The 21,715-nt window shown below is 46.6% G+C and overlaps 1 protein-coding gene across 1 annotated transcript; it reads right to left on the reverse strand.

Annotated features, from left to right (window-relative positions):
• Window positions 1-1,693: 1,693 nt before the first annotated feature.
• On the reverse strand, window positions 1,694-20,253 carry GJA5 (gap junction protein alpha 5). The gene is made up of 2 exons (XM_054166059.1): window positions 20,079-20,253; window positions 1,694-3,677 (listed from the first exon to the last, which is right to left on the reverse strand). Exon 2 carries the CDS (start codon window positions 3,619-3,621, stop codon window positions 2,512-2,514), a length of 1,110 nt encoding a protein of 369 aa, XP_054022034.1. The 5' UTR covers window positions 3,622-3,677; window positions 20,079-20,253; the 3' UTR covers window positions 1,694-2,511.
• Window positions 20,254-21,715: the final 1,462 nt, after the last annotated feature.

The raw sequence follows: 21,715 nt of genomic DNA on the forward strand, positions 1-21,715 counted from the left end.
CCCTGCAGTTTCTAGCACAGTTAAAAGTCCTTGTCCCTGTGTCCTCATTGAATTCCAGTTTTGCTCTTTGTGTCTCCTCTCAGGCTTCTTGCTTGGACCCCGAGCTTTATTTGTCTCCAGCTTCTCAGCCTGCAGAGTCCCATGGGATGAGAAGTTGTGTGGAGGAAGGCAGGAAGGTTACTTCCTTTGAGTGGACAGGGGGATCCAAGGTCAGAAGGAGGGAGCCTGTGAAAGTCAGAAAGTGGGAGCAAAGGATGAAACTCAGAGGGCAGTCATCAGCTGGGAGAGGAAAGGGTTTTATTTGTGCTGGGCAACTGTGCCTTAAGAAGGCTGAGTACCCACAGGAACACTTTGCAGAGATGATTAGCAGTGGATTCTCAACACCTCTCAAGACCTTGCCTCTCAAAAATGCCTTTCAGGGCACTTTTACTGCAGGGGCAAGCAATAAGATGCTCGGGGAACAGGTTTTGTCGCCCTTTTCCTGCTGAGCTGGCCTAACACTGTAGGTGGTCTCTGGGTGCAGAGGTGTGCCGGGGGGATACAAGAAAGGAGTGTTTCCATGGCAAGAGTGTGGAAGCTCTGCTCTCTGTCCATCTCTTCCCAGCCTTCCTTGATAATGTGGAGGCAGGCAAGGGAACTGGAGGGAGTTTCTGTTAGGCAGTCAATCAATCATTTCCCAGTGTTTATTATTTATCCCTCTGGCTGAACCCTCCCCTCATCCCTGCCACTCTGGGCAAGGGGAATTTTTGTGATCTCCGAGCAACAAAGGCTGGCGGGCAGCCCGATGCTAGCAGCTCATTCTCAGACATGAGAGAGGAGAAACATCAACAAGGAGAGATGGAGTTAGAACTTTATTTGGAAAAAAACAACCTAGGCACAACTGACTAAAATCTCACGTTAAGGAGAGCACACAGGTCTTTTCAGGATTAAAAAATACACCTATAGAAACAAAAAACAAACCCAAACCCGTGGTTTCCCCCCCTCCATGTGTGAACATGTGTGTTTGTGGACAGAGAGCTGTGCCAAAGTTCAGGAGTAAGGATTCACAATCCCTTTCAGTGGCCCTAAGAGAGGGAATGGCTCAGTCCCCTCATAAGCAGCTCCCTGGCCATTTGCTTCTGCAGTCCAGTGTTGGGAAGCTGTGGCCCGTGTCTGAAAGGGCAGTGCAGGGTGAACAACAAGGAGCAGCTTAGCTTTGTTTAGCAAACTCTTTAAATGATGGGAGTCAGCACTGCACTGAGAAAACAGAGTGGGAGCTGCCTACAGACCTGACCCACCCAACTCACTGTGCAATGGCTGCTCTGAGAGGCTGCAGCAGTGGAAAGAGCTGGTCCATGGGTGGTTTCTTATTGCCATATGTGCTAGGGATGGAGTGGAGATGAAGATGACGCTGATGGCAGAACAGTGACTTACTGTGAGGACAAATATCTTGGCTTGCACTGGCAGGCAGGCTTGAGAGAGCAGCCAAGAGACGAGTGATGTGCAGAACTGAAGTGTTTTGGTGGGTTTGTGAGGAGAAGACGTGGGCCGTACCTCTTCTGCAGATAAACAGATGATGCTTTTATCTCAGATTGGCAGATGGCATTACCCTTTCATCAGCATTCAGGTGGCTTGAAAGATGGGTTTCAAAAGGGGGAAACCCACTTTATTTCCACATAATTCTTCTATTTTGCTAGTAAGGTGTCTGTTCTCACAGGAGAGTCTCTGTTTCTGTTAATGGATGTCTTGCTTAGAATTGATGACATAAATATCTTGGGAAAATTCCCTAGTCTTCATCAACTGGTCAGCTGAGCATTATGCCTGGGGCCAGTCTGATATGCTGACTTAGGAATGAGGGAGGGATTCCAATGTTAGACATGAAGCAGCTGTGCATGAGGGACCACAGATGTTCTTGTTTATAGGGAAGAGTTATATATACAGTGTCAAAAATTCAAGTAGAATGTATTGTATTGGTAAACTGGTAGAAAATATCTGGGCTCAGGTAGGAAAAGGGAAGATTAGAAAGAGCAAGGACGAAGCAGGTGAGAAAGTCTTTCTTTCAGAGAGCCTACTGGTGTGTTTCTGCTCCCTGCAGGTGAGAAAAGCTTCAGCTCAATATATTTGCCAAGCTGATGTAGCAAATGTTGAATAGACACCCAAGAAGAAGCAAGGGGGTTGAGTTCCAGTCAGTCTGTTGAATACAGTGTCGCAGTGAATACCTGCTGGGCAGCCTCAGGAGTCTGCTGGCCTGTGCTCTACCAGGCTAAGAACAGCAGGTCTCCGGTCCCTGGTGAAAATGTGGACAAGAGTTTCACACCTTGAGATTGGTGCCTCTCTTCAGTGTGTGTAGTCTCCTGGTGGCTGCCCCTGCCTTAAGCTGTGAGAGGTGCTGTCTGCAATGTAACAGTGATGGAAAGGAGCAAGAGGATGTTAAAACAGAGAGAGGTTAGTGGCAGGAGTCTGGAATCCACTCTGCAGAAGTTTTACTAAGCACTGCGACTGCTCCTTCTCCTCACTCCTGCTGGAGACAGGTCACACAGACAGGTCGTCTGACCTCGCCTTGCTGCTGGCACGGCTGGCCTTGCTGAATCGACGTTTCTCATTGAAGTAGTTCTCAGGGAAGGTGGGAGCTGCACATTCGTTGGCCACCTCTGGACTTTCCCCATAGCTGGACTTAATGAAGGACCCTTCACCGGCAGCATCCTCCTGGCTGTGGACCCTCTCAGTGGCAAAGTTGGCAGTGTTCTGCTGGGAGGCTGTTTTGTTGCTGAAGGGGCTGATGAACTTCCCGTTGGGACTTGACAGGCACTGGTTAAAATCTGGGGGAGGAGTGTACATCTGGGCCCTTTCCGCTTGTGGGGCAGACTCCAGTCTCCCAGGGACTGTGCTGGTGCTGGGCTTGTAAGACCTGGAGCACCTCTCTTTGGCTTTCTTCCAGCCCAAGTGGTACAGCTCGGCCAGACTGAGGAACAGGGAGAGCACTGCCACAGCCAGCATGAAGACGATGAACACGTTTTTTTCTGTGGGGCGGGAAACGTAGCAGTTGACAGGATGGGGGCAAGGTGCCCGCTGGCAGATATACAGGGTCTCCAGGAAGATCCCATACAAGACATACTGTCCCACTATGAAGGCCACTTCCATGGCAGTGCGAATCAAAATGCTGTAGACATAGGTGTTCAGCAGACTTCCTCTGAGTATGATTTTGCCTCCTGACTCATCCCAGCAAGACAGCTCAGCCTTCTCTGCCATGGAGCACTTCTGCTGGTAGTATGTGTCACCGTTGTTTTTCATCTCCTGGGCCTCTAGTTCTGCCTCTTTCATCTTCCTCTTCTCTTCCATGCGCACTGTGTGCATTGCGTGGCCCATGTATACCAGAGATGGAGTGGAGACAAAGATGATCTGAAGGACCCAAAACCGGACGTGGGAGATGGGGAAGGCCTTGTCGTAGCAGACGTTCTCGCAGCCAGGCTGCTGGGTGTCACACATGAAGTCAGACTGCTCATCACCCCACGAGGACTCAGCTGCTGTACCCAGCACCAGCATCCGGAAGATGAAGAGCACAGTCAGCCAGACTTTCCCCACCACAGTGGAGTGTTTGTGGACCTCCTCGAGGAATTCTCCCAGGAAACTCCAGTCTCCCATTTTTTCTGCTCACTAAGTGGGAAGAGAAGTCTTGAAGGGAGAATTGGACACAGCCTCTGTGGGGAAAAAAAAACAGAAGAGAGTGGTTCTAAAGAGGATTAGCAAGTACCCAACCAGGGATGCATGGTGCAGAATGATCTGTTTTGTGTCAGAGGAAATGCTTTCCTTTGACCTGAAATGAATGAGATCTTGTTTGCTGAAAACTTTGTTCCACATCCACCGAAAACAATGTGTTGGGATTTGGTTTGTTGTTGTTGTTTTAATTCAGCCAGTTGGGATTTGGTTTGTTGTTTTTTAATTCAGCTACTGAAACTAAAAGTGATCTTTTTTTTGCATAACCCAACTCCAACCTGTTAAATGGGCTGCCAGAACTTTGAGCCAGATCTATTCTTGGTGCAGAAAGCCCTTTTGCTGCAGTCTGCTTATTGCATCCTCTGCAGACTGTGTAGTTAATGCAGCATCCATCTGTCTGCAAACTGTGCTCTGGGGACCTTTTAATAGGCTGATCCCCTAGGAGATAAAACTAGAGTCTACAGCTTGGTCTGAGCAGTGCTCAGCACTTTCCTGTATTGCCTTTGTGTAATACCTGCACTGATGCCTGGAACATGAAGTGCTTGCAGCTTTGGACTTAATTTCTGAGTTTGATGCCACCACAGAAGAAATGCAGAGAAAATTTCCCTGTTGCCCATAGGTTTTGCTTTGGTTTTGCAGTGTTGCCAGCTGCAAGTGTTTCATTTACAAGAGGCAAATGTTTTGGGGAGTGTAAAGACTTTGGTAGGCTGAGCCAGTGCAGCAAACCTAATCTGCTGCTGCTCTGTCAGACCTCTCTGAGAGTGAATGGCTGCAAAATCTAAATGTTGGATCTTACTCCCTCCTCTTTCTTAAGCTCTGAGACAAAATTCACAGTTCAAATGAAACAGACAAAGCAAAAGCCTCCTTTGAAATGCCTCCTTGGACCAGACGCTGCTGGGAAGTGCTGTTTGGTATGTGGTCTGATGAGAGGAACGGTTTGATGGGCTGGCAGTAAGATTACAAAGTGAAGATGGAAGAGAGCTGACTTCATTTTTGTTTCTTACTCTGATTCTTTCTTGCCAAGTCACTTAACCTCATGGATAAAAAGATAAAATTTGGTGAGGCTCTGTGTGAGTGACTTGAGCAACCTTTTGATCCAGTTACACTCACCATACTTACCTGCCCAGGGCACCGCAAGGCTTTCCCTTGTGCATGGGTTAAGCACTAGGTGCTGTGAAGTGTGGTATTACCTTGGAGATAACAGTCTCCTGCAGTCACTCTATTTGCAAATATCCTTTTAATAAATAAATGAAAAAAACTTACTAATCATCATCATGAAATACTGACAGTACTAGGCAAGGTAAATCCCAAAGCTGTAGGGACCAAATTGTTAACTCTCCTTCTTTATCGTCCCTTGTCTTGTCTTTAAGAGCCAATTATTTTTACTGTGTAAAGAATGTCTGTGGAGAATAGACACTGTTAAAAGCTCAAAATTTACAGCAGCAATATTGTGGAGCTTTCCTGTGAGCAGAAGCTGGAGAACAGAGAGAGATGCTTGCTGGGGGAACCACGTCCCCTCCTGCAGTTACGCGGCTGATACGATTTAATGAAGCAGCACGCACAAGGATTTATGCCGTCATTTGTTTATATGCAGTGTCCCTCTGCAAAGAGATATGGGACACAGATTGAAAGGTGAATCTTTATGCTCTTGGTGCTGCTGAGGGCTGCCCTGTGGAAGGGTGAGCATTGCCTGGGTAAGGGGACAGGGAGGTGACCACTTGCTGTCCCACTGCCTGTCTGTCTGAGGGGGAAGAAGTGGCGTAACAGGAAGCAAAGGATGGGCTTTGGCAAGCATACTGTGATCATGCCAATGGGGATTCTGGTGCCTGCTTGACATATGCAGAAGCTTTCACCAGCTGCCAGCCTAGAACTGGAGGAGCAGAAACACAGAAAATCAGCTAGACTTTCTGTCTTGTCCTGTCTGCACTGGTGAAAACTGGTGAATGGGTGGGTCTGTCTTACCCTCTGAAATAGCTTTAGTGCTGCTACCAGAGAAGGGCAACAAGGCTGGGGAGAGGTCTTGAGCATAAGCCCTATGAGGAGAGGCTGAGGGAGCTGGGGTTGCTTAGCCTGGAGAAGAGGAGGCTCAGGGGAGACCTTATTGCTGTCTACAACTCCCTGAAGGGAGGTTGTAGCCAGATCTCTTCTGCCAGGCACCCAGCACCAGAACAAGAGGACACTGTCTCAAGCTGTGCCAGGGGAGGTTTAGGCTGGAGGTGAGGAGAAAGTTCTTCACAGAGAGAGTTGTTAGCCATTGGAATGCTGCCCAGGGAGGTGGTGGAGTCCCTGTCCCTGGAGATGTTCAACAAAGGACTGGACATAGCACTTGAAGCCATGGTTTAGTTAGTCATGAGGTGTTGGGTGACAGGTTGGACTTGATGATCTCTGAGGTCTTTTCCAACCTTATTGACTCTGTGATTCTATGATTCTGCATTCTGGAGAAATTAAGATATGGCTTCATTCTTTGAGCACTGGGGATTAAATATTTTCAGATAAATCAGTGGTGGGAAGTATTTACAGAATGTTGCACTGAGTCAGGGATCTCAATTTACTTTTTTCCAAGTGAAGGCAAGGCACCAAGCTGCATACAGTTGTGTGCAGGTGCATCCAATGTCAATGCACTGTAGCAGAACTGTGCATGTGGAGTATTCCTCCTAAGACAGTGTGCACAATGGTGGGTGTCCTCTTTTTCCCAGATGAGTTGATGTTGTTTGCAGGTGCCCCTATTGCTCCTGCTCCTCCTGTTAGTTGACAGCTGCCTTTCCTTGATTCACCTTGCTTTTTAGGGTCAAAATGAACAGTTCTCCCTGACTGTGCCAAGGGTGAATTTTCCTTCCTGCATGGACACGAGCAGTCACAAACTGCTCCAATCTTCCCAGTAGTCCTACCATGTGCTGGTAGTTTGAGGCTTTGCTACTGGCTGTTTTCCCTAGGGAAGGCTACTAAACTTAGACACTTGCAAATGTTAAGAGTCAGTGTGTACAGAACACAAAGTGAAGCAAATGTAAGTGCAAGAGGAGTTAATGGATGTGAGAACAACAGTAGTTCACTTGCTTCACACATGCACAAGATTTTCCAAGGGAGTATAAATCAGAAGGATCCAAGGCCGGCAGCCAAGCTTAGGCTAGACAGTAGGGCCATTTCCTCTGCCTTTCTCTGCTGACTGTTCCTCTGCACAAACTGTTTAAAGGAGGGATTGTCCAGAGATGCCTCCTGGTCATCCTGCTACAGCCACGTAGAGAGCTGAGGTGGCTGCTGCAAGGGGGGAGGTGGCTGCAGCAAAAAGAGTTTTAGAAACCAGGAGAAGTAGTTTCACTCCTAGAGCAGTGTTATTTGGCTTAGACATTTTTAGTTATTAGTGAGCTATTCTTGCAGTGCCAGACTGAGGGCTTTCTAGATCAACATAAGTGGGCATCCAGCTCTCTGCTGCCAGCAAGCAAAGAAGGATTGTTGTCTCCTCCTGACAGCTCTTTCTGGATATGTACAACTGCCTCTGACCTAGCCTTTCTCCTCAGAGCTTTACTATTCTTGGGAATTTTCCATATGGTTTCTTTTTTCTCATTCCCAGACTACTATGTCTTCATGTGCTTTGACCTCTCAGCGTGTGAGCATCTGTGGACTTTCATATTCCTAGTTTGGAATAGTTCAGGCAAACCCTGTCCAACTCTGGCATGACTCAGCAAAAGCTGCCTTTGGATGTCTTTGTCGGGTCTCACACCTGAGGGAAGATGGTCTCGGCAGCAACCATCCGTATTCACGCTGGGCTGCGGGCTGTGCCACTGCCTGGCCATGCTTTTGGCTGAAGGCCTTCTGCTGGATCACCAAAGGAGCTGTGTGCAGTCATGGGGTCTTGGCACTGGGGCATGCGTATGTGACAAAGAGCAGCGCGGCCTGGCACAGACCCAGCAACATGGCTGGCTCAGCTTAATCATCACCTGCAACACTACAAAAGCTGGGGGCAAGCGAGTATCACACCGCAGGCCAGGCGTGGAGTCCGCTGAGCTGCGGGCTGCCTCGTGACTGCCAAATTCCACGATAAAAATACCCCAGCGGGGATGGCACCTGCTAATACGCCAGGCTGGCTTGCCAGCCACGGGCTGCTTTCTGCCATTCCTTTTTGGCACTACCTTTTTCTGAGGGAGGGGAAGTGCCTGTTACCCTTGGAGCAGATTTGCCCGTCCTCTTGGTGATGCAGCAACCCCTGAAGGATTGGTGAGCACTTTGCACCGCTGCTGCCTGCTCCAGCTAGCGGGCTGGTTCTGGTCAGACTAGCCAGGGCTTTGAGGATCGGCTAGGAAATTCACAGTGAGCCAGGAGGGATGTTCCTGTGCAGTCATCTTCCTCATGTGCTTTTTTTTTTGATCCCTGGGGGTTATTAGGAAGAGAGTTTTCTCCTCTTTAGAAGACAGGCAAGACTATCAGCAGTGATATAAATAGCTGAGCTTGACACTTCATGCTAACTTTTCCCACCAGGAAGGTGACAGGAGGTCACCATCTCTGCAGGATGTTTCTAAAATAAAGTGGAGAGCCTGACTGTAAGAGTTTCTGCTCTCCCTTGCTGCGTGCACCTCTTCTCCTGGGCACGTCCAGGACATTCAGAGAGGCTCTCCCAGGAAGGCTTTGTGTGTTCCCAGGGAAAAGTAATGAAGTCAAAGCTGTTGTATTTTTGCCCAATTTGCACGTGTGATTCACTCAGTTGGGTACAAATTTGTGATCTGGCAGTTAAGCAGATAACTGGAAGGCTGAGACCTGAGATATTTTGAAGAGACTCACACACCACACACAGGGATCTGTGTGGAGGCCATGCAAAAAGTCCATCCCCTTATGACCCTCTGAGCTACCAAATGGGAAGGCAGCTGTCTCCTCTAGGTACTGGGCACGTGAAAAGTGACAGCTCTGCGCAGTGGACCATCCAGCCTGTGGCATGGTCACTGCCTAGAAACTGCTTGTGGCCTTCTTTCCTCCATCTCTGTCAACTCATACTAGGTCCAGGCCAGCATGTGGGTACAGCAGGTAGCTAGCATGGGTGGTAGGCAAGCAGAGATCTTCTCCCCTGTGTTGACTACTGTCAGACTGCAGCCAGACCTGAGCAGTCCCTATATTGCACAACTGGCCTCTCAAGCCTGCAGAAACTTAGGAAGGAGGCTTTCAGCTCTGAGCTGGAGGTTGGTTGATGCAGCTTTGCTATACAGCTGTACCTTCACTTAAGGATCTCCAGCCCCCTGTTAGCAGTAGTCCAGCCTCACAGCCTGCCATGCAGTGTGGATGCTGTCAACGTTATCTTGCAGGAGGTGATTACTGGGGTACATAATGGGCAGATTGCTTGTTCAAGGTCACTGTGTCAATGGCAGTCCAGAGACAGAGCTCAGGCTTTTTGTGACTTGCAAATTTGTGTTCTTTTTTCTGTCCTCTTAGGCCTGATGATAACAACACAACGCTACAGCACAAGAACATCTGCTTCCTCCAGCTGCAGCCCTTCTCTCCTGTGCCTTGAGACATTGTTGTCTCGGTCAACTGAAAGAAATCCTTCTCATGCTATCCTTCTGCAGCAGGTACACCTGGGAGAAAGAGAGATTCTCATTTCATGGTGCTTTTCTAAGAAATGAATATCTTGCTGCTGACAGAGCCTGCAGCTGTGGTAGGAAGGAGCAGCCTTTTCAGTGTGTGTATGCAGTGCTCCTTTGCTGCCAGGACCTGGTCAGGCAGCATCTTGGGGGACACAAGGCTTATGACATAAAAAGATGAATAAAGGTTAGAAATGCACTGTCCAGCACAGGTGTGATGCTTGGGATTACAGAGGCTTTTCAGAGCTTTGCAATGTAGATCAATGCTAAAGCCTGCCTCAGGATGTGTGTTTGCTCACTGTGTGCTGACATTGGCTCTGTCATGTGGGTATGCAATAAACAAGCAGTGACTCTTTAGGCATTGCTGTCCAAGCCTCATCCCCCTGGCTTCATCTGTGCATATATGCACTTACAAGTCTCTGCCTGAAACAGGCCAGTTCTTTAGACAAATTTGTACCTCTGATCTGGGCTAAAGAGGTTTGTACTTCTTTATGCTTTAATATAAAAAAGTTAAAATAAATCTGGCATGTTTGCACAGGTTCCTTTCTAGTTCCTTAAGTTCAAAGTCTGTGCTGAATCAGTATCAGGGAAAGTTGCTTTGACTCCAAGGCTCAGATCTCATGGGAGAGACAGAGCTCCTGTCCTAGAAAACAGACATTCAGTGTTCCTCATCTCGACCTCTCCTGTGTTCATTGAAAGTTTTGGAAGGGTGATGCCTGCATGCAGATCACTGGTCCTGCTTGCAGTTGCAGACAGCAATTCCTTCTGGAGCTATGCTGTCCCCCTCCTCTCCAAATGTGGAAAAAACTCTGAGTTCACAAAAAACCCGAGAGGGGGTGAGAAGATAAGGGAGTTGAATGACCTGTCACCTCCCGAACACACACCTACCCTGACGCACACAGACACACAGGCAGAAGGAAATCACTCAGCACCTTCAAGTGTGTACATCAGGAATGTGTTACACACAGAGATGACAGTATTATGTAGAATATTTTCATCTGAAGAGATGGTGGGGAAACAGCAGTCTCCCACTTAGCTGAATTAAATTGTTTGCCTATCCAGGCCACCTAATGCTAGTTTCCCTGCTCCTTGGCCAGGGTCAAATTGTGCTCTCCTGTATCTGGACATCAGGACCAAACTCTGGCTGATGTAGGTGCAGGAGACCAAGAACAGAAAAGACCTTGAACTCAGATGAGTCAAGCTGAGTCATGAATTTGTCCCAGTGCATTTAAAAAGCCTGCAACAAATAGTTATGTGACAGTGGTATCCAGACCTACATTCTGCATGCAGGGAGCCTCCTCTAATTCTCTTGGGATTGTCTCTGTGCCTTAAAGAAACATGAATCTGTAGAGAGCTGGACAAATATGACAAAACTGGACTTGAGACAAGCTAAATGAAGGCTTGTAGTTTTGTGCTAGAAGTAAAAGCCCATCTTTCTTTCTGATGTAAATGCTGCAAAGAGGCTGATGGATATCATTCAACTTACACCTTAACTACCATGATGAGAAGCATCCAGCTCAGGATTACAGAGCCTGCTGCTCTTGAGAGTTTATTTGTTTGTTTGTTTGTTTTATCCTTCAAGTGCAAAGTTAACCTTTATGAATTTGCAGCTAATGCTAAGCTGGGCAGTGCTGTACATAGGAGTGAGGACTGCCTACCAGGGCAGGGGATCTTTGGATAACAAATGTGCTGAGAAATTTGGGGACTCCTGTAGTAAAGCTCTTCCTGAATTCTGCTGAGAGAAACTGATCTTAATCACTGCTTAGCCAGTGGAGGAGTCTGGTATAAGGAGACACAGAGGTGATGGCAGGCATCACACGTGCCCAACATAGCAGCAATATATTGTGCCCAATATAGCAGTGATTTTAGGCTGATACATAGAGAGCACAAGATGCAACTTGTTGTAGTGTTAAAATGCGACACACTGGAGAGGTAGTAGGAGAAGGAGAGGGCTCTCAGTCAGTCTTCTGCCATCCTTTCCCTCCTCTCACCCCACTGTCTTCCTGACCGTTGCTCTCCTACAGCCCCTCAATTTAAGAAGGACATTGAGACTCTTGAACGTGTCCAGAGAAGGGCAACAAGGCCGTGGAGAGGCCTCAAGCACAAGCACTGTGAGGAGAGGCTGAGGGACCTGGGATTGTTTAGCCTGGAGAGGAGGAGGCTCAGGGGAGACCTTACTGCTCTCCCCAACTACCTGAAAGGAGGTTGTAGCCAGGTGGGGGTTGGTCTCTTCTCCCAGGCACCCAGCACCAGAACAAGAGGACACAGTCTCAAGCTGCACCAGGGGAGGTTTAGGCTGGAGGTGAGGAGAAAGTTCTTCACAGAGAGAGTTGTTAGCCGTTGGAATGTGCTGCCCAGGGATGTGATGGAGTCCCCATCCCTGGAGGTGTTCAAGAGGGGATTGGACGTAGTACTTAATGCCATGGTTTAGTTAGTCAGGAGGTGTTGGGTGACAGGTTGGACTTGATGATCTTTGAGGTCTTTTCCAACCTTATTGATTCTATGATTCTGTGAAACTCTCCCTGAAAAGCTCTGCCTCAGGCTCTTTGCAGTTTTGACCACTTAAATCTTTACAGCACCCAGTCTGCTAAAGCTTTCAGCTTGAGAAAGGACAAATTTAACTATCTACTTCCCACTTAATATTGCCTTGTCAAATCTCTTTTCTTCTCTCTTTCCAAAAATCTTTGGGATTGTCTTCACACTTTAGCCTCCTTGCTGTGTTCTTGCCTCAAGTATTTAATTTCTCCCCCATGGTAAACTCTGGCTATAATTTGTGAGTGGATTACTTTTATGTCCTTTGTGTGTACACATGCACATCCTCCCCCTCCCTCTTAAAACCAACCAATATTAAATTTGCCAACTCCAGAAGCAGGCTGTTAGGAACTGCTAGAGTTACTGTTCTCAGTAATCTTAATTCAATCTCTTTGTGCCTGTGCCTCATAGCTATGAGTCTTTAGCCACATCCTTACATTGTCACCTTATTCTTTGCACAGGATGCCTGCCTTATTCTGTGCCAGTCTAGCTGGGGCTTTCTTGCACAGCCGCTATTCAATGTTTTGTTTTCTCCTCATTGTTCAGTGGGTGGCCTGTGCCTCATTTACTGTACATTATTCAAGTCCAATTCTAAAGCCAGAATTATTAGTTTCCCCTTGGGTTTTCCTATGGCTTTCATCACAACAGTATCTGATTGCTTCACAATTATTAATTTACTTATTTTCATTACCGCCCAGAGGTGAGGAGATAGAATTAGATCAGCTTCGCAGCTGAGGAGCTAAGGCAGTGAGAGATTAAGATAAAAATATTCATTAATTTTGGAAGCTGTTTAGAGATGTTGTTAATCTGGCTTTCTTTTCAGTGTAGCTCACACTATACAGTCTGTGTACAAAGCAAAGCTCTGTCTGGTTAACGCTGGAGTGGGAGAGTTTCTCACTTCCACCACATCTAAAAATCAGACATCCAGAAGACTAGAGACACCACTGAGGTGAAGAAGGATGTCTTAAGTAATTTTCCCCATCCTGACAGAGGAAACTGGAGTAAGAAGCAAGAACTGACTCCAATTGTCTTGGCAAGCTTTGTCTGATTTCAAACTGGAGACACTTTTTCTTCCATCTCACTGTTCCCTGTTGAATCACAGAGATTCAAATGCAGCTGAACATGGAGCTCTGCAGCAGTCACCCTTGCCGGACTGCTTCACTTTCCCAGCGACCTTGTGCCCTGACCAAGGCATCTGTCAGCTTTTCTGCTTCTAAGGGAAAGAAGTTTTGTATGGAAAAATTCAGCCATTCTTAAGGCATGCCCATAATGACAAACATAATGAAGAAGGATGGAAATGTAAGTGTAAAGCCATTAGTCCTTACATTAAAAACCACTGACCCCTCTTTAAAGACACACACTAGAGGCACTTAGAAACATGCACCTCTGTGCTCATTATTTATTCTGTGGCATGAATATTTCTTTGTTCAAGGAAACAGCTGCGTGCTAGGGCTTTGTTCATAGAGGTTTCTCTGTTGCTTATCAATAGCCATAAAATTCATGTTTTCCCACCTCTTTATGAATTCTTAGCCCAGAGATTGAAGCGCCTCTGGTGCCTCCTAGGAACTATTTCTAATTTTAAGCCTCCGTCCTCGTGCCTCAAACAGCAACATCCGAGGTGTGGAGCAGCCTCTGCAATCTGCTCCCTAATGACACAGCGTAGTGCTGAATTACTCATTCCTTCTCATCTTCTTTCAATGCTGCAAGATAAGTCAGAAAAGAAGGGCAAACGTGCAGAATGTGTGAAATCTGTCTGAAGGTCAAAGAGAGAAGAAGAGAGGCTAGGGTGTGGAGGTCTGTACTTTCTGGCAAGGTTTGAATTTTTCATGCAAAAGCCCATAATACTGAAAGATTGTGATACTATATACTGTTGAGTGGGAAAAAAAAACCAACAACCCTAAATAGTTATAGTGGCAGGAATACTTAACATAGTTCCCAAGTGACCGGAGCCTGATATGTATTTTAAACCCTGAAGCCCTCCACTATTGCTCTGCTCCCAAGGAAAGGGGGAAGAAAGTCAGAGATCGGCTACGCTCTTCTCAGAGCTGATTTTGAAGAGACCAGGAAATGCAGAAGTGTTTAGCTTCTGGTGCAAATACTGAATCCCACTGAAAAAGAGTTTTACCTGCACCTATCTGCACACACATATGCACACATATTTCGCAGGCATCGCGTTCTTTAGCCTTAAAGAGGGGATCACATAGGCAGCAGTAGGAAAAACCTCTCATACATAATGCTTCACCAAGTTGGTTTGATAGGTTGATTTAGCATGGAGGAAGAATTTAGCATGGAGGAAAAGTTCAGCAATGAAGTTTTGTTTGGCAATTAAGGTTTTTACAGCCTGTGACCTTTTTAGCTTCGATTAGTCCAAAAACTGCTACTGACAGGATCCTCTGATGGGTTTTGAAGTACTCAGGGACAGAAGCACTGCCTCAGTTTACCTGAGCTGTTAAAATCTGAGTGCCACAAAGCTCATTAGAAAAATGCCCCTTTAGAAAATCAAAGGAGTCACCACAGGTCAGAGGTGGCTGTTAGCAGGCAACCTTTACATTTACTGTCATTGCTTCCATCCAGGTGGATCTGTAGGGTTACTGTGTTCTCAAGCAAAGCTCTCCTTTGAAACACAACAGTGGCAATGCTAGAAGCATTGAATTATGGAAATTAAGTTATGGAAATTATTACATTATGGAAATGTAATGGAATAAATTTTCCAAGTACCAAAAGGTGAAAAAGAAGTTAGGAAAGCAGATAAAAAGAAGTGGCAGCTGCCAGTGGGAGAGGGCATTTGTCCCTCTGGGTCTGCGTGCCTCTCTGCTGAGGCTGCTCTGGGCAGCGCTGGGATGGAGGAGAAAGGCATTCCCCTCACGGCGCACACAGTACGGCTGAGTGGGAGATATGAGCAAGGCACTTCTCTATATTTGATTCCCAGGCACCATGTCACAGACTGGCCAGGACTCAATACTCTGAAGGAAAAGGAACTAGAATATTTTGAAACCATCCTGTGCACTTTGGAATATGGGTGATCCACGCAGGCTTTTGATGGAGTGTATTCTGAGAGCCTCTCGCAGGTAAGAGCTCCCTTCCCCACCCTCCCCAGAGCAGCCTGGCAGCATGCTGAAATGGGGTCTGACAGAAACTGCAATCTGCACATTTTCCTGTCCGAGGATACTTGTGGCTCTCACACTGCTGCCCTGTACACTGCAGTCTATCAGTATCCACGTTCATTGCAGGGAGGCTTTCTGGTCATTTTGGTAGCTGCCTCTGACAACAAGAGTTTAATTTTTAAAACATCCCAAGCCCATCTTGTTACTGGTGAGAAATTGAAAGAAAATGTAAATGCCTGAAGTTATTTTTGGCCACCTTTCTTTTTCTGCCTCACCAAGTCCTTCTCTCCCCTCATGCTTTTTTCCCCCTTGAGCATAACAGTTTGATCTGCCATCAGTGCCTCTGTTGTTTCGCCCTCATGGTTACTCACCTGATTTCCAGTATCTTGTCTTCTGTCTCCTTTCCTTGCTTTAGAACTTTTCCTTTCTGTAGTTGAGTTGGACTCCTTGCTCTTCTCAGTTGCTTAGCTTTACTCCTTTAATATGGTTCTCTCTCTCTTCCTCTCTTTTTCTCCACCCCCTTTCTGTGTCACTTTCTGTCTTCCCCACTGCCTCTCTGCATTTCCCCCTTCTCCTTTCTTCACCTACTTTTCTTGTCTCTGCCACCCCTTTCACCTTGATCTTTCTATTTTCAAACCCAGTTTTCTGTTTTTTCTTTAAAGACCATGGATCTCATTCCTCCCTCTCCATTTTCAGCCTCTCCCTGTGCCACCCTCCCCATGCCGACAGGATGCACTCGCTGCTGTCCCTTCCAGTTGCCACTACTGCTGTTCCTTTCACCTCCTCCCCCAGATAACATGCCATGGTCTAAGCCTTCCTTAAATGAAGAGAGACAGGGTTGCCCCACAGTTACACCAGCCTGGGAAGGTCCTCCACCTCTTCTAATAACACAGGACTTGCTCTACTGGCTTGGATCAGGAGCCCAGCATAGCTGCAGTCCCGTCCCAGAGGTGCCTGTCACGAGAGGCGTTTTTTGACACACTACCCCCCTGCACACACAGAGTCTGGTGCATGATTATTTGGGTCTCTTTTGGGTCTCTTTTTATTTTGGCACACTAAGTATTTGAAGGTCTTGTAATTCATGTACGTGTCAAGTTGAGCCTCTGATGTCTGCACATCAGGCACCAGAGAGGACGGTGAATCAGAGATGCCTTCTGGATGTGAAAAAGGCTGGTCTCAAAGAAGTGGTGAGGAGAGTGAGATTTGCACAGAAGACTCTGCTACACTGAGAAGTTGCTTGCTCTGCACAAGCTTTGTCAGGTGTTCCTCCAGCAATCCTTCCTGGGCTAGCTACTTCCCATGCAGAATGTGATTGCCCAGTGGTCACTATGCAGCAGCTAGTGTAGATCGTGAAGCAAAAGCAGTCCGGAGACTAAAACACAGGGCTGGTGACTCTTTTGATCTAACCACTGTTCTGCCCCTAACTTAGTATCCCTGTTAGTCACAAGACTGAAAGCCAGCCTACACAGGGACAGCGCTGTGCAGAGGCTGCCTCCGCAAGACTGCCCTCTGCGGACACGCTCACCCTGTAGTGAAGAATGTGACCCCTTCTCAAGAGGGCTGAGCCCACCCTGATGGTTAGTGCAGGGCATACAGTGCACAGTAAATTCCCATAGTAGCTCAGTAAACCCACGGTATGGAGAAACCTGTAGTCATTTGCTACTTCATTTCTAACTATATTGAAAGGCCTTCTGTGATGGGAACGTTTGAGGAGCTGTTCCTCCCTCTCCTGCCTGGCGGGTGTACAACTGTGGCAGAATTTCACAGGGAGGAGAATGTCTTTGTGTCCTTCTGTCTCTCTGGGGTAATTTTCATAAGTTATTCTTATGTAAAGTCCTGATGATTTTATGCCAGTGAAATTGTCAAGGCTTTCATCATAGAAGAGTCAAAGAAAGAAATGAAAGTCCTGCATGGCGGATAATTTGTTGAACACTCAGGGTGATCAGGTCTGAGTCTCTCTGCTCGCTCCCTTGTATTTCCTACCTTAGTATTGTTCCTGAGTGGCACACTCGTGAGGTAACTGTTCCAAGCTCTTTTTCCTTTTGGTGGTGGTACATATTTGAATATTTATAAGCACAGAAAGAAAGTAGGTGAAGACAGACAGGAAGGCAAAAGACAGAAAGGTGAGCACAGATGTTGTACAGATACCTCAGCCAGCCACTCAGTGTGTCATCTCTTCTCTTCTCTACTGCACCCTCTTCAAGGGAAAAACCAGAGGTGTCAAGGCAGCTTCTCCAGCTCCACAGCTATAAAAATAGCTGGTTTTCCCACTGGTAAACTGGGAGGAAGGATTTTAACTCCCTTCCCCAAGAGATTACTATGCAAAATATGTATGACTTGAGTGAGGAGAACAAGTGGAAGAGAATATTCCCCCAGACAGTGGGAATGAGAACAGCTGACATCTTGCCACATGCAGCTTGCAGTTCTCAGCAGTTTATGATGCTGTGGAATGGGTTTTGGAGGAAAGGAGAACTAAAGCCAGGAATTAAGGAGAAAATAGGACAACATGTACAATCTTTCACTCAAATAGCTTTCTTGGGGGTAAGATTCCTGATCCTCTAGGTAAAAGAAACATAGGAGACCTTATCTACCTGGACATGATATGGTGTCCCAGAAGAAGCAAATTAGTGGAGAAGATTCAGCTGAAGACAACAGTGAGAAATCCTCAAGCAGGTCAGAGACTGACAGGATTGAGACACCGTCTCCTAATAGGTTGCAGGGAAGTTATCTGTGAGGCTGCCCAAAGATTGCTCCTATGACTGATCTTTTAAAAATATTTGTGTTAATTACCTTGGCACTGAAAGTAGAAATGCTAATGAAATCTGCTGAGGAAACAAAGCTGGGAGGTACTGTCAGGGCAGAGGTGGATTCCAGCGCTAGGAGAGCTGAAGGCTCTCTGCGACTGCAGTGATTGAGAAGAGGTTAAATGGAAGACTGCAAAGTTATGCCCTGGGAACTGGTTGCTCAGAGAGTAGCAGGAATCTCTCAGGAACCAGGACTTTGTAGCTGGCAGGACTGAGATGAGAAACTCCTGGGTGAAGGTCAGCAAAGGAGGATGAACCAGTAATGCTGCGGAGGGGAGAAAAAGGCAAGTGACCTTTCAGGGTGCAGGAGTACGTCCAGCTGCAGTGTATGAGATTGATGTTGTCCAAGAGGCTGCGAGACCCCATCACAACAGTGTGTGCAGTGCTGCTCACCTGCATTCAGGAAAGGTTTTCAGCCTGGAACAGGTGCAAAGAGAGGCAATGGGGTGATCAGAGGGATGGAGAGTGTCTCTCAGCCAAGAGTATGTTTCCTTATCAGTTACAGAACTGACTGCAAAGAGGCATTTGAGCTGACCTATGTGGTACTAGTTTGAGCTTTTCTGCATTCATTAGTTTGCACTGAACTTCGTGCTAGTACAGCTACCCAAAGTAATTAAAACATGATGTGATGTGCCTGCAGGGTGAATACTGTAAGGGAGCTTAGTTACTTAGTCTGGAAGAACAAAGGTTAAGAGAAGAGAGATTTGCTGCCTATAAATACTTTTAGGAATTGGGGGTTGGGAGAGTGCTGGGGAGAGAGGAGAGCTACTTAAGCTAAAGGACAACGTGGCACAAGAATAAATAGATATAAATTGGCCATGAATGAATTTAGGTTGGAAATCAGAAGGTTTCTAGGCAACAGAGCAGGGAACGAGGTGCTGGAACAGCATTCTAGTAGCACAAGTGAGAGCGAAAACCTAATGAGATTTAGGACAGAGCTTAGTAAGTTTAGAAAAGGCCATTTGTTTTGTACATGCCTGTTATTCAAAGAGATTGAACCTGATAAGCCAAGAGGTCCCCTTTTCATTCTGTTTCCTGTACTTGCCTTATCAGAGCTGCTCCCTTTCACACAGAAGCCAGGTAAATCCTGAACAGAGTTTGTGTGATGAGTTTTTTGGCATTGATCCCACGGGTATTTAATGGAAGATTCATTCTGTGTCAGGGATTTAAGCAAACAAAAAGAGCAGGCTAGCACAATGCATAGGGGAGGGCTGCAGTTATGCAGTAGTATAGATGAGAGCTCACATGTGAAAGAGCTTGCTCACATAAAACAGATGTTTTCAGAGCATCTGGGCTCCTTCACATGCAGGTAGAGGCCCTCCTGAGGTTTGAGAACTTCAAGAGACTGTCCTGTCGTTACTGAGAACTTTGTGCTTGGGGTGGATATCAGATTAATAGCATCAGGACATTTCAGAAATAAACAGCACCCACCAGCATTTGAGATAAAAACTTCTTGCATCTATTTCATCTCTGCTGCCTGGGCACAGTGCTGCACTTACTCTGATTCTTCATACTACTGCTTGTTGGACAGGCACCTCTAGTACCTGCTCTAAAGCACCAATGGATGCTTCCTGGTGAAACATTCTATCTAAAATCCCCATGCATGGATTGAAAGAGGAGGGAGAGGGAAGTTCTTTGATATGCATTAGACCTCTAGAGACAGCTTGAAGGCATCCTCCAGCAGGAGGCAAATTCCCAAGGACAGGCTGGGCCCAAGGGAACAAGACTAGCGTGTGGTGATGGGCTGAAACGAGGGGAAACAGTTCTATAGACACAGTTCCTTATTTAGTTAAGAATCCCAAATGATCCCATTATAGATGGATGTTTCCCCTTCCCAGCCCAGAGCACCAAACCAGCCCAGAGCGAGAAAAGAGAAAAGGAGAAACGCCGAGCTGTGAAACGTTACTATTACCCCGTGTCAGTTTCATTTGCCAGTAAAGTTTTCATCAAGAAAAACTCTTCTTTAGAAGATTTCATCTCACTGAGGAGAAATGACCAATTATCCCAAAGTAAATGCTTAGTTGTCAGCTTTATGGTACTGGAAATAAAGCACAGCACTCTCACAGCTACTGCTTTCACTCTCAGCTCTGCAGCATCTCTTAAGTAGTTGAGAAGTGCTTCGCAAATGATAGCGTAATTACAACTCCTACAAACACTACAGGTGGAAGAACCAAACCATGGAGAGAGTAAAGGATTTGCCCAAAAGGATCAGCAAGTCCTTTTCAAGCAAGAAGTCCTCATCTGCTTAGCCACCGGACAGTCACGTTGTCCTGTAAACTTTCAGCCAGACGAATTGCTATTTTACAGAAATACACGTGTGCATACATGTACAGGCATCTATGTTTCCCAAAGCAAGAAGAAAAGAAAGAGCAGACCTTTACCTCTTTTTGCTGAACCTGCACAGGTAGAGGAAGGAGCAGACGAAGTTGACTGAAGGGTGAGCTTTAGCACAGCGCCTCGTTCTTGCTGGAGCCCACCTCTCTGTCAATGTTACCCTCTCAGAAGAGATCCGTATCTGAGGGAGGACAGTCTGGATAGGGTAAGCAAACCCTAGTCAGCTCTCAGCCTCCTGCTATAGTCTGACACTCTCTCACTGGCTGGAGATTCCCTCAAGCCTGGAAGACTGAAGCTAGGGGAGACTAGCTCCCAAGCTGTTCCTGACATGCACTGGCAGCTGTCTGCCTGCTATTCTTTTAAAGAGTCTTCGTGGATCAGGATAAAAAAGTGATCTTACGCAGGCGGCATTGTAAGCACAACTTGGCTCAAGTTCAGCTCTTCCTCTGGCTCCCAGCTACTCTATTTTTATTGAAGGAATTTGAGGCTATCAGAAAGGAAGTCAAATTGTTTTAGGAAAACAATAGAAAAGCAACTTCAAGTTTATTAGCTTCCTGCCCAGGGCCTGAGACCAACTTGTCAAACTCATTAGAGCAATGGCAGAGCTATTTATTTGAAAGGGCTAGCGACAAGACTCACCATTTCATTCCTGTTTAGGCCTCAGTGAAAACAAAGGAAAACCATAAAAGAATATCTGAAGGGAGCAGATGGCTAACTGGTAAATGGTGCAAGAAAGGTGGCCTGTGAGCCATTGGTGGTGTTCACCAGTGGCTTTCACGGGATTTTGTTATCAAATGAATGCCCAGGCTTGCGCTCACCGCCTGGCCCCAGCACCCCAAATCCCTTGTTGTGGCTTAAATTTTCAGATTACAAACTGGGCAGGAAAAGGTCTTCATTTAGAGCTATTGAAAGGACCAAAACAATATGGCAGGTCTGCAGAAGAGCCAGGAATAGAGCCCAGGTGTCCCTGATCCTGTTGGACTGCTAGAGCCCTCTGACTGCAAAAAATATTTATATCCTTCAAAAGCAGCTGCAGTCTGCTTCCCCATTCAGCTTCCCCAAAGCAGCAGAGCCATTACCTCACCGAAAACAAGCTGGCATGTGGCTGGTGAAAAGAATGGACAGCCAAACTAGGAGGCTCACAAGCAGAATGTGTCTGTACTGCCTGAGCCTTTCTAAAGGAGTTTCATTGTTTGCAAGGAAACAAGAAGATAATGAAACAAGCATCTGAGAAGCATTTATAAACTCTGTAAGTGCAAAGCCATGTCCCTTATTCAGAGGGCCCTCTCCTAACTGCTTCCAGGGAGCATATAGGAAGAACTCACCTCTCCTTTCGACGACGCAGTAGTAGTCTCTGGAAGGTCAGATGCTGAGAGGTACTGATCCCTCAGAGCTAGATGCACAAACTTTGAACAGCTCTGTAACCGCTTTTCAGATGAAAGGAAGAAGAGCCCACCTCAAAAATTCTCTTCCTTCTTCTCCTCATTAGCTTAACTAAAAGCGGGAATGCAAAGCTGCAGTTTTCTCTGAGGCCTAGGGCAATAATACATCCTGTATTGGCAAGTGGCAGAGGATCTTGGTTTATTTGCTCCTCTTAATTTTCCAGGTTAGAAGCTTGTAAGAGGGTCAAAGCCAGTGCATGCTCTCTGGAAGGGCCTACAAAACTAGGTCTTAAACTTGGTAG

The sequence above is a fragment of the Dryobates pubescens genome, chromosome 12 (assembly GCF_014839835.1).
Source record: "Dryobates pubescens isolate bDryPub1 chromosome 12, bDryPub1.pri, whole genome shotgun sequence".
NCBI lineage: Eukaryota > Metazoa > Chordata > Aves > Piciformes > Picidae > Dryobates > Dryobates pubescens.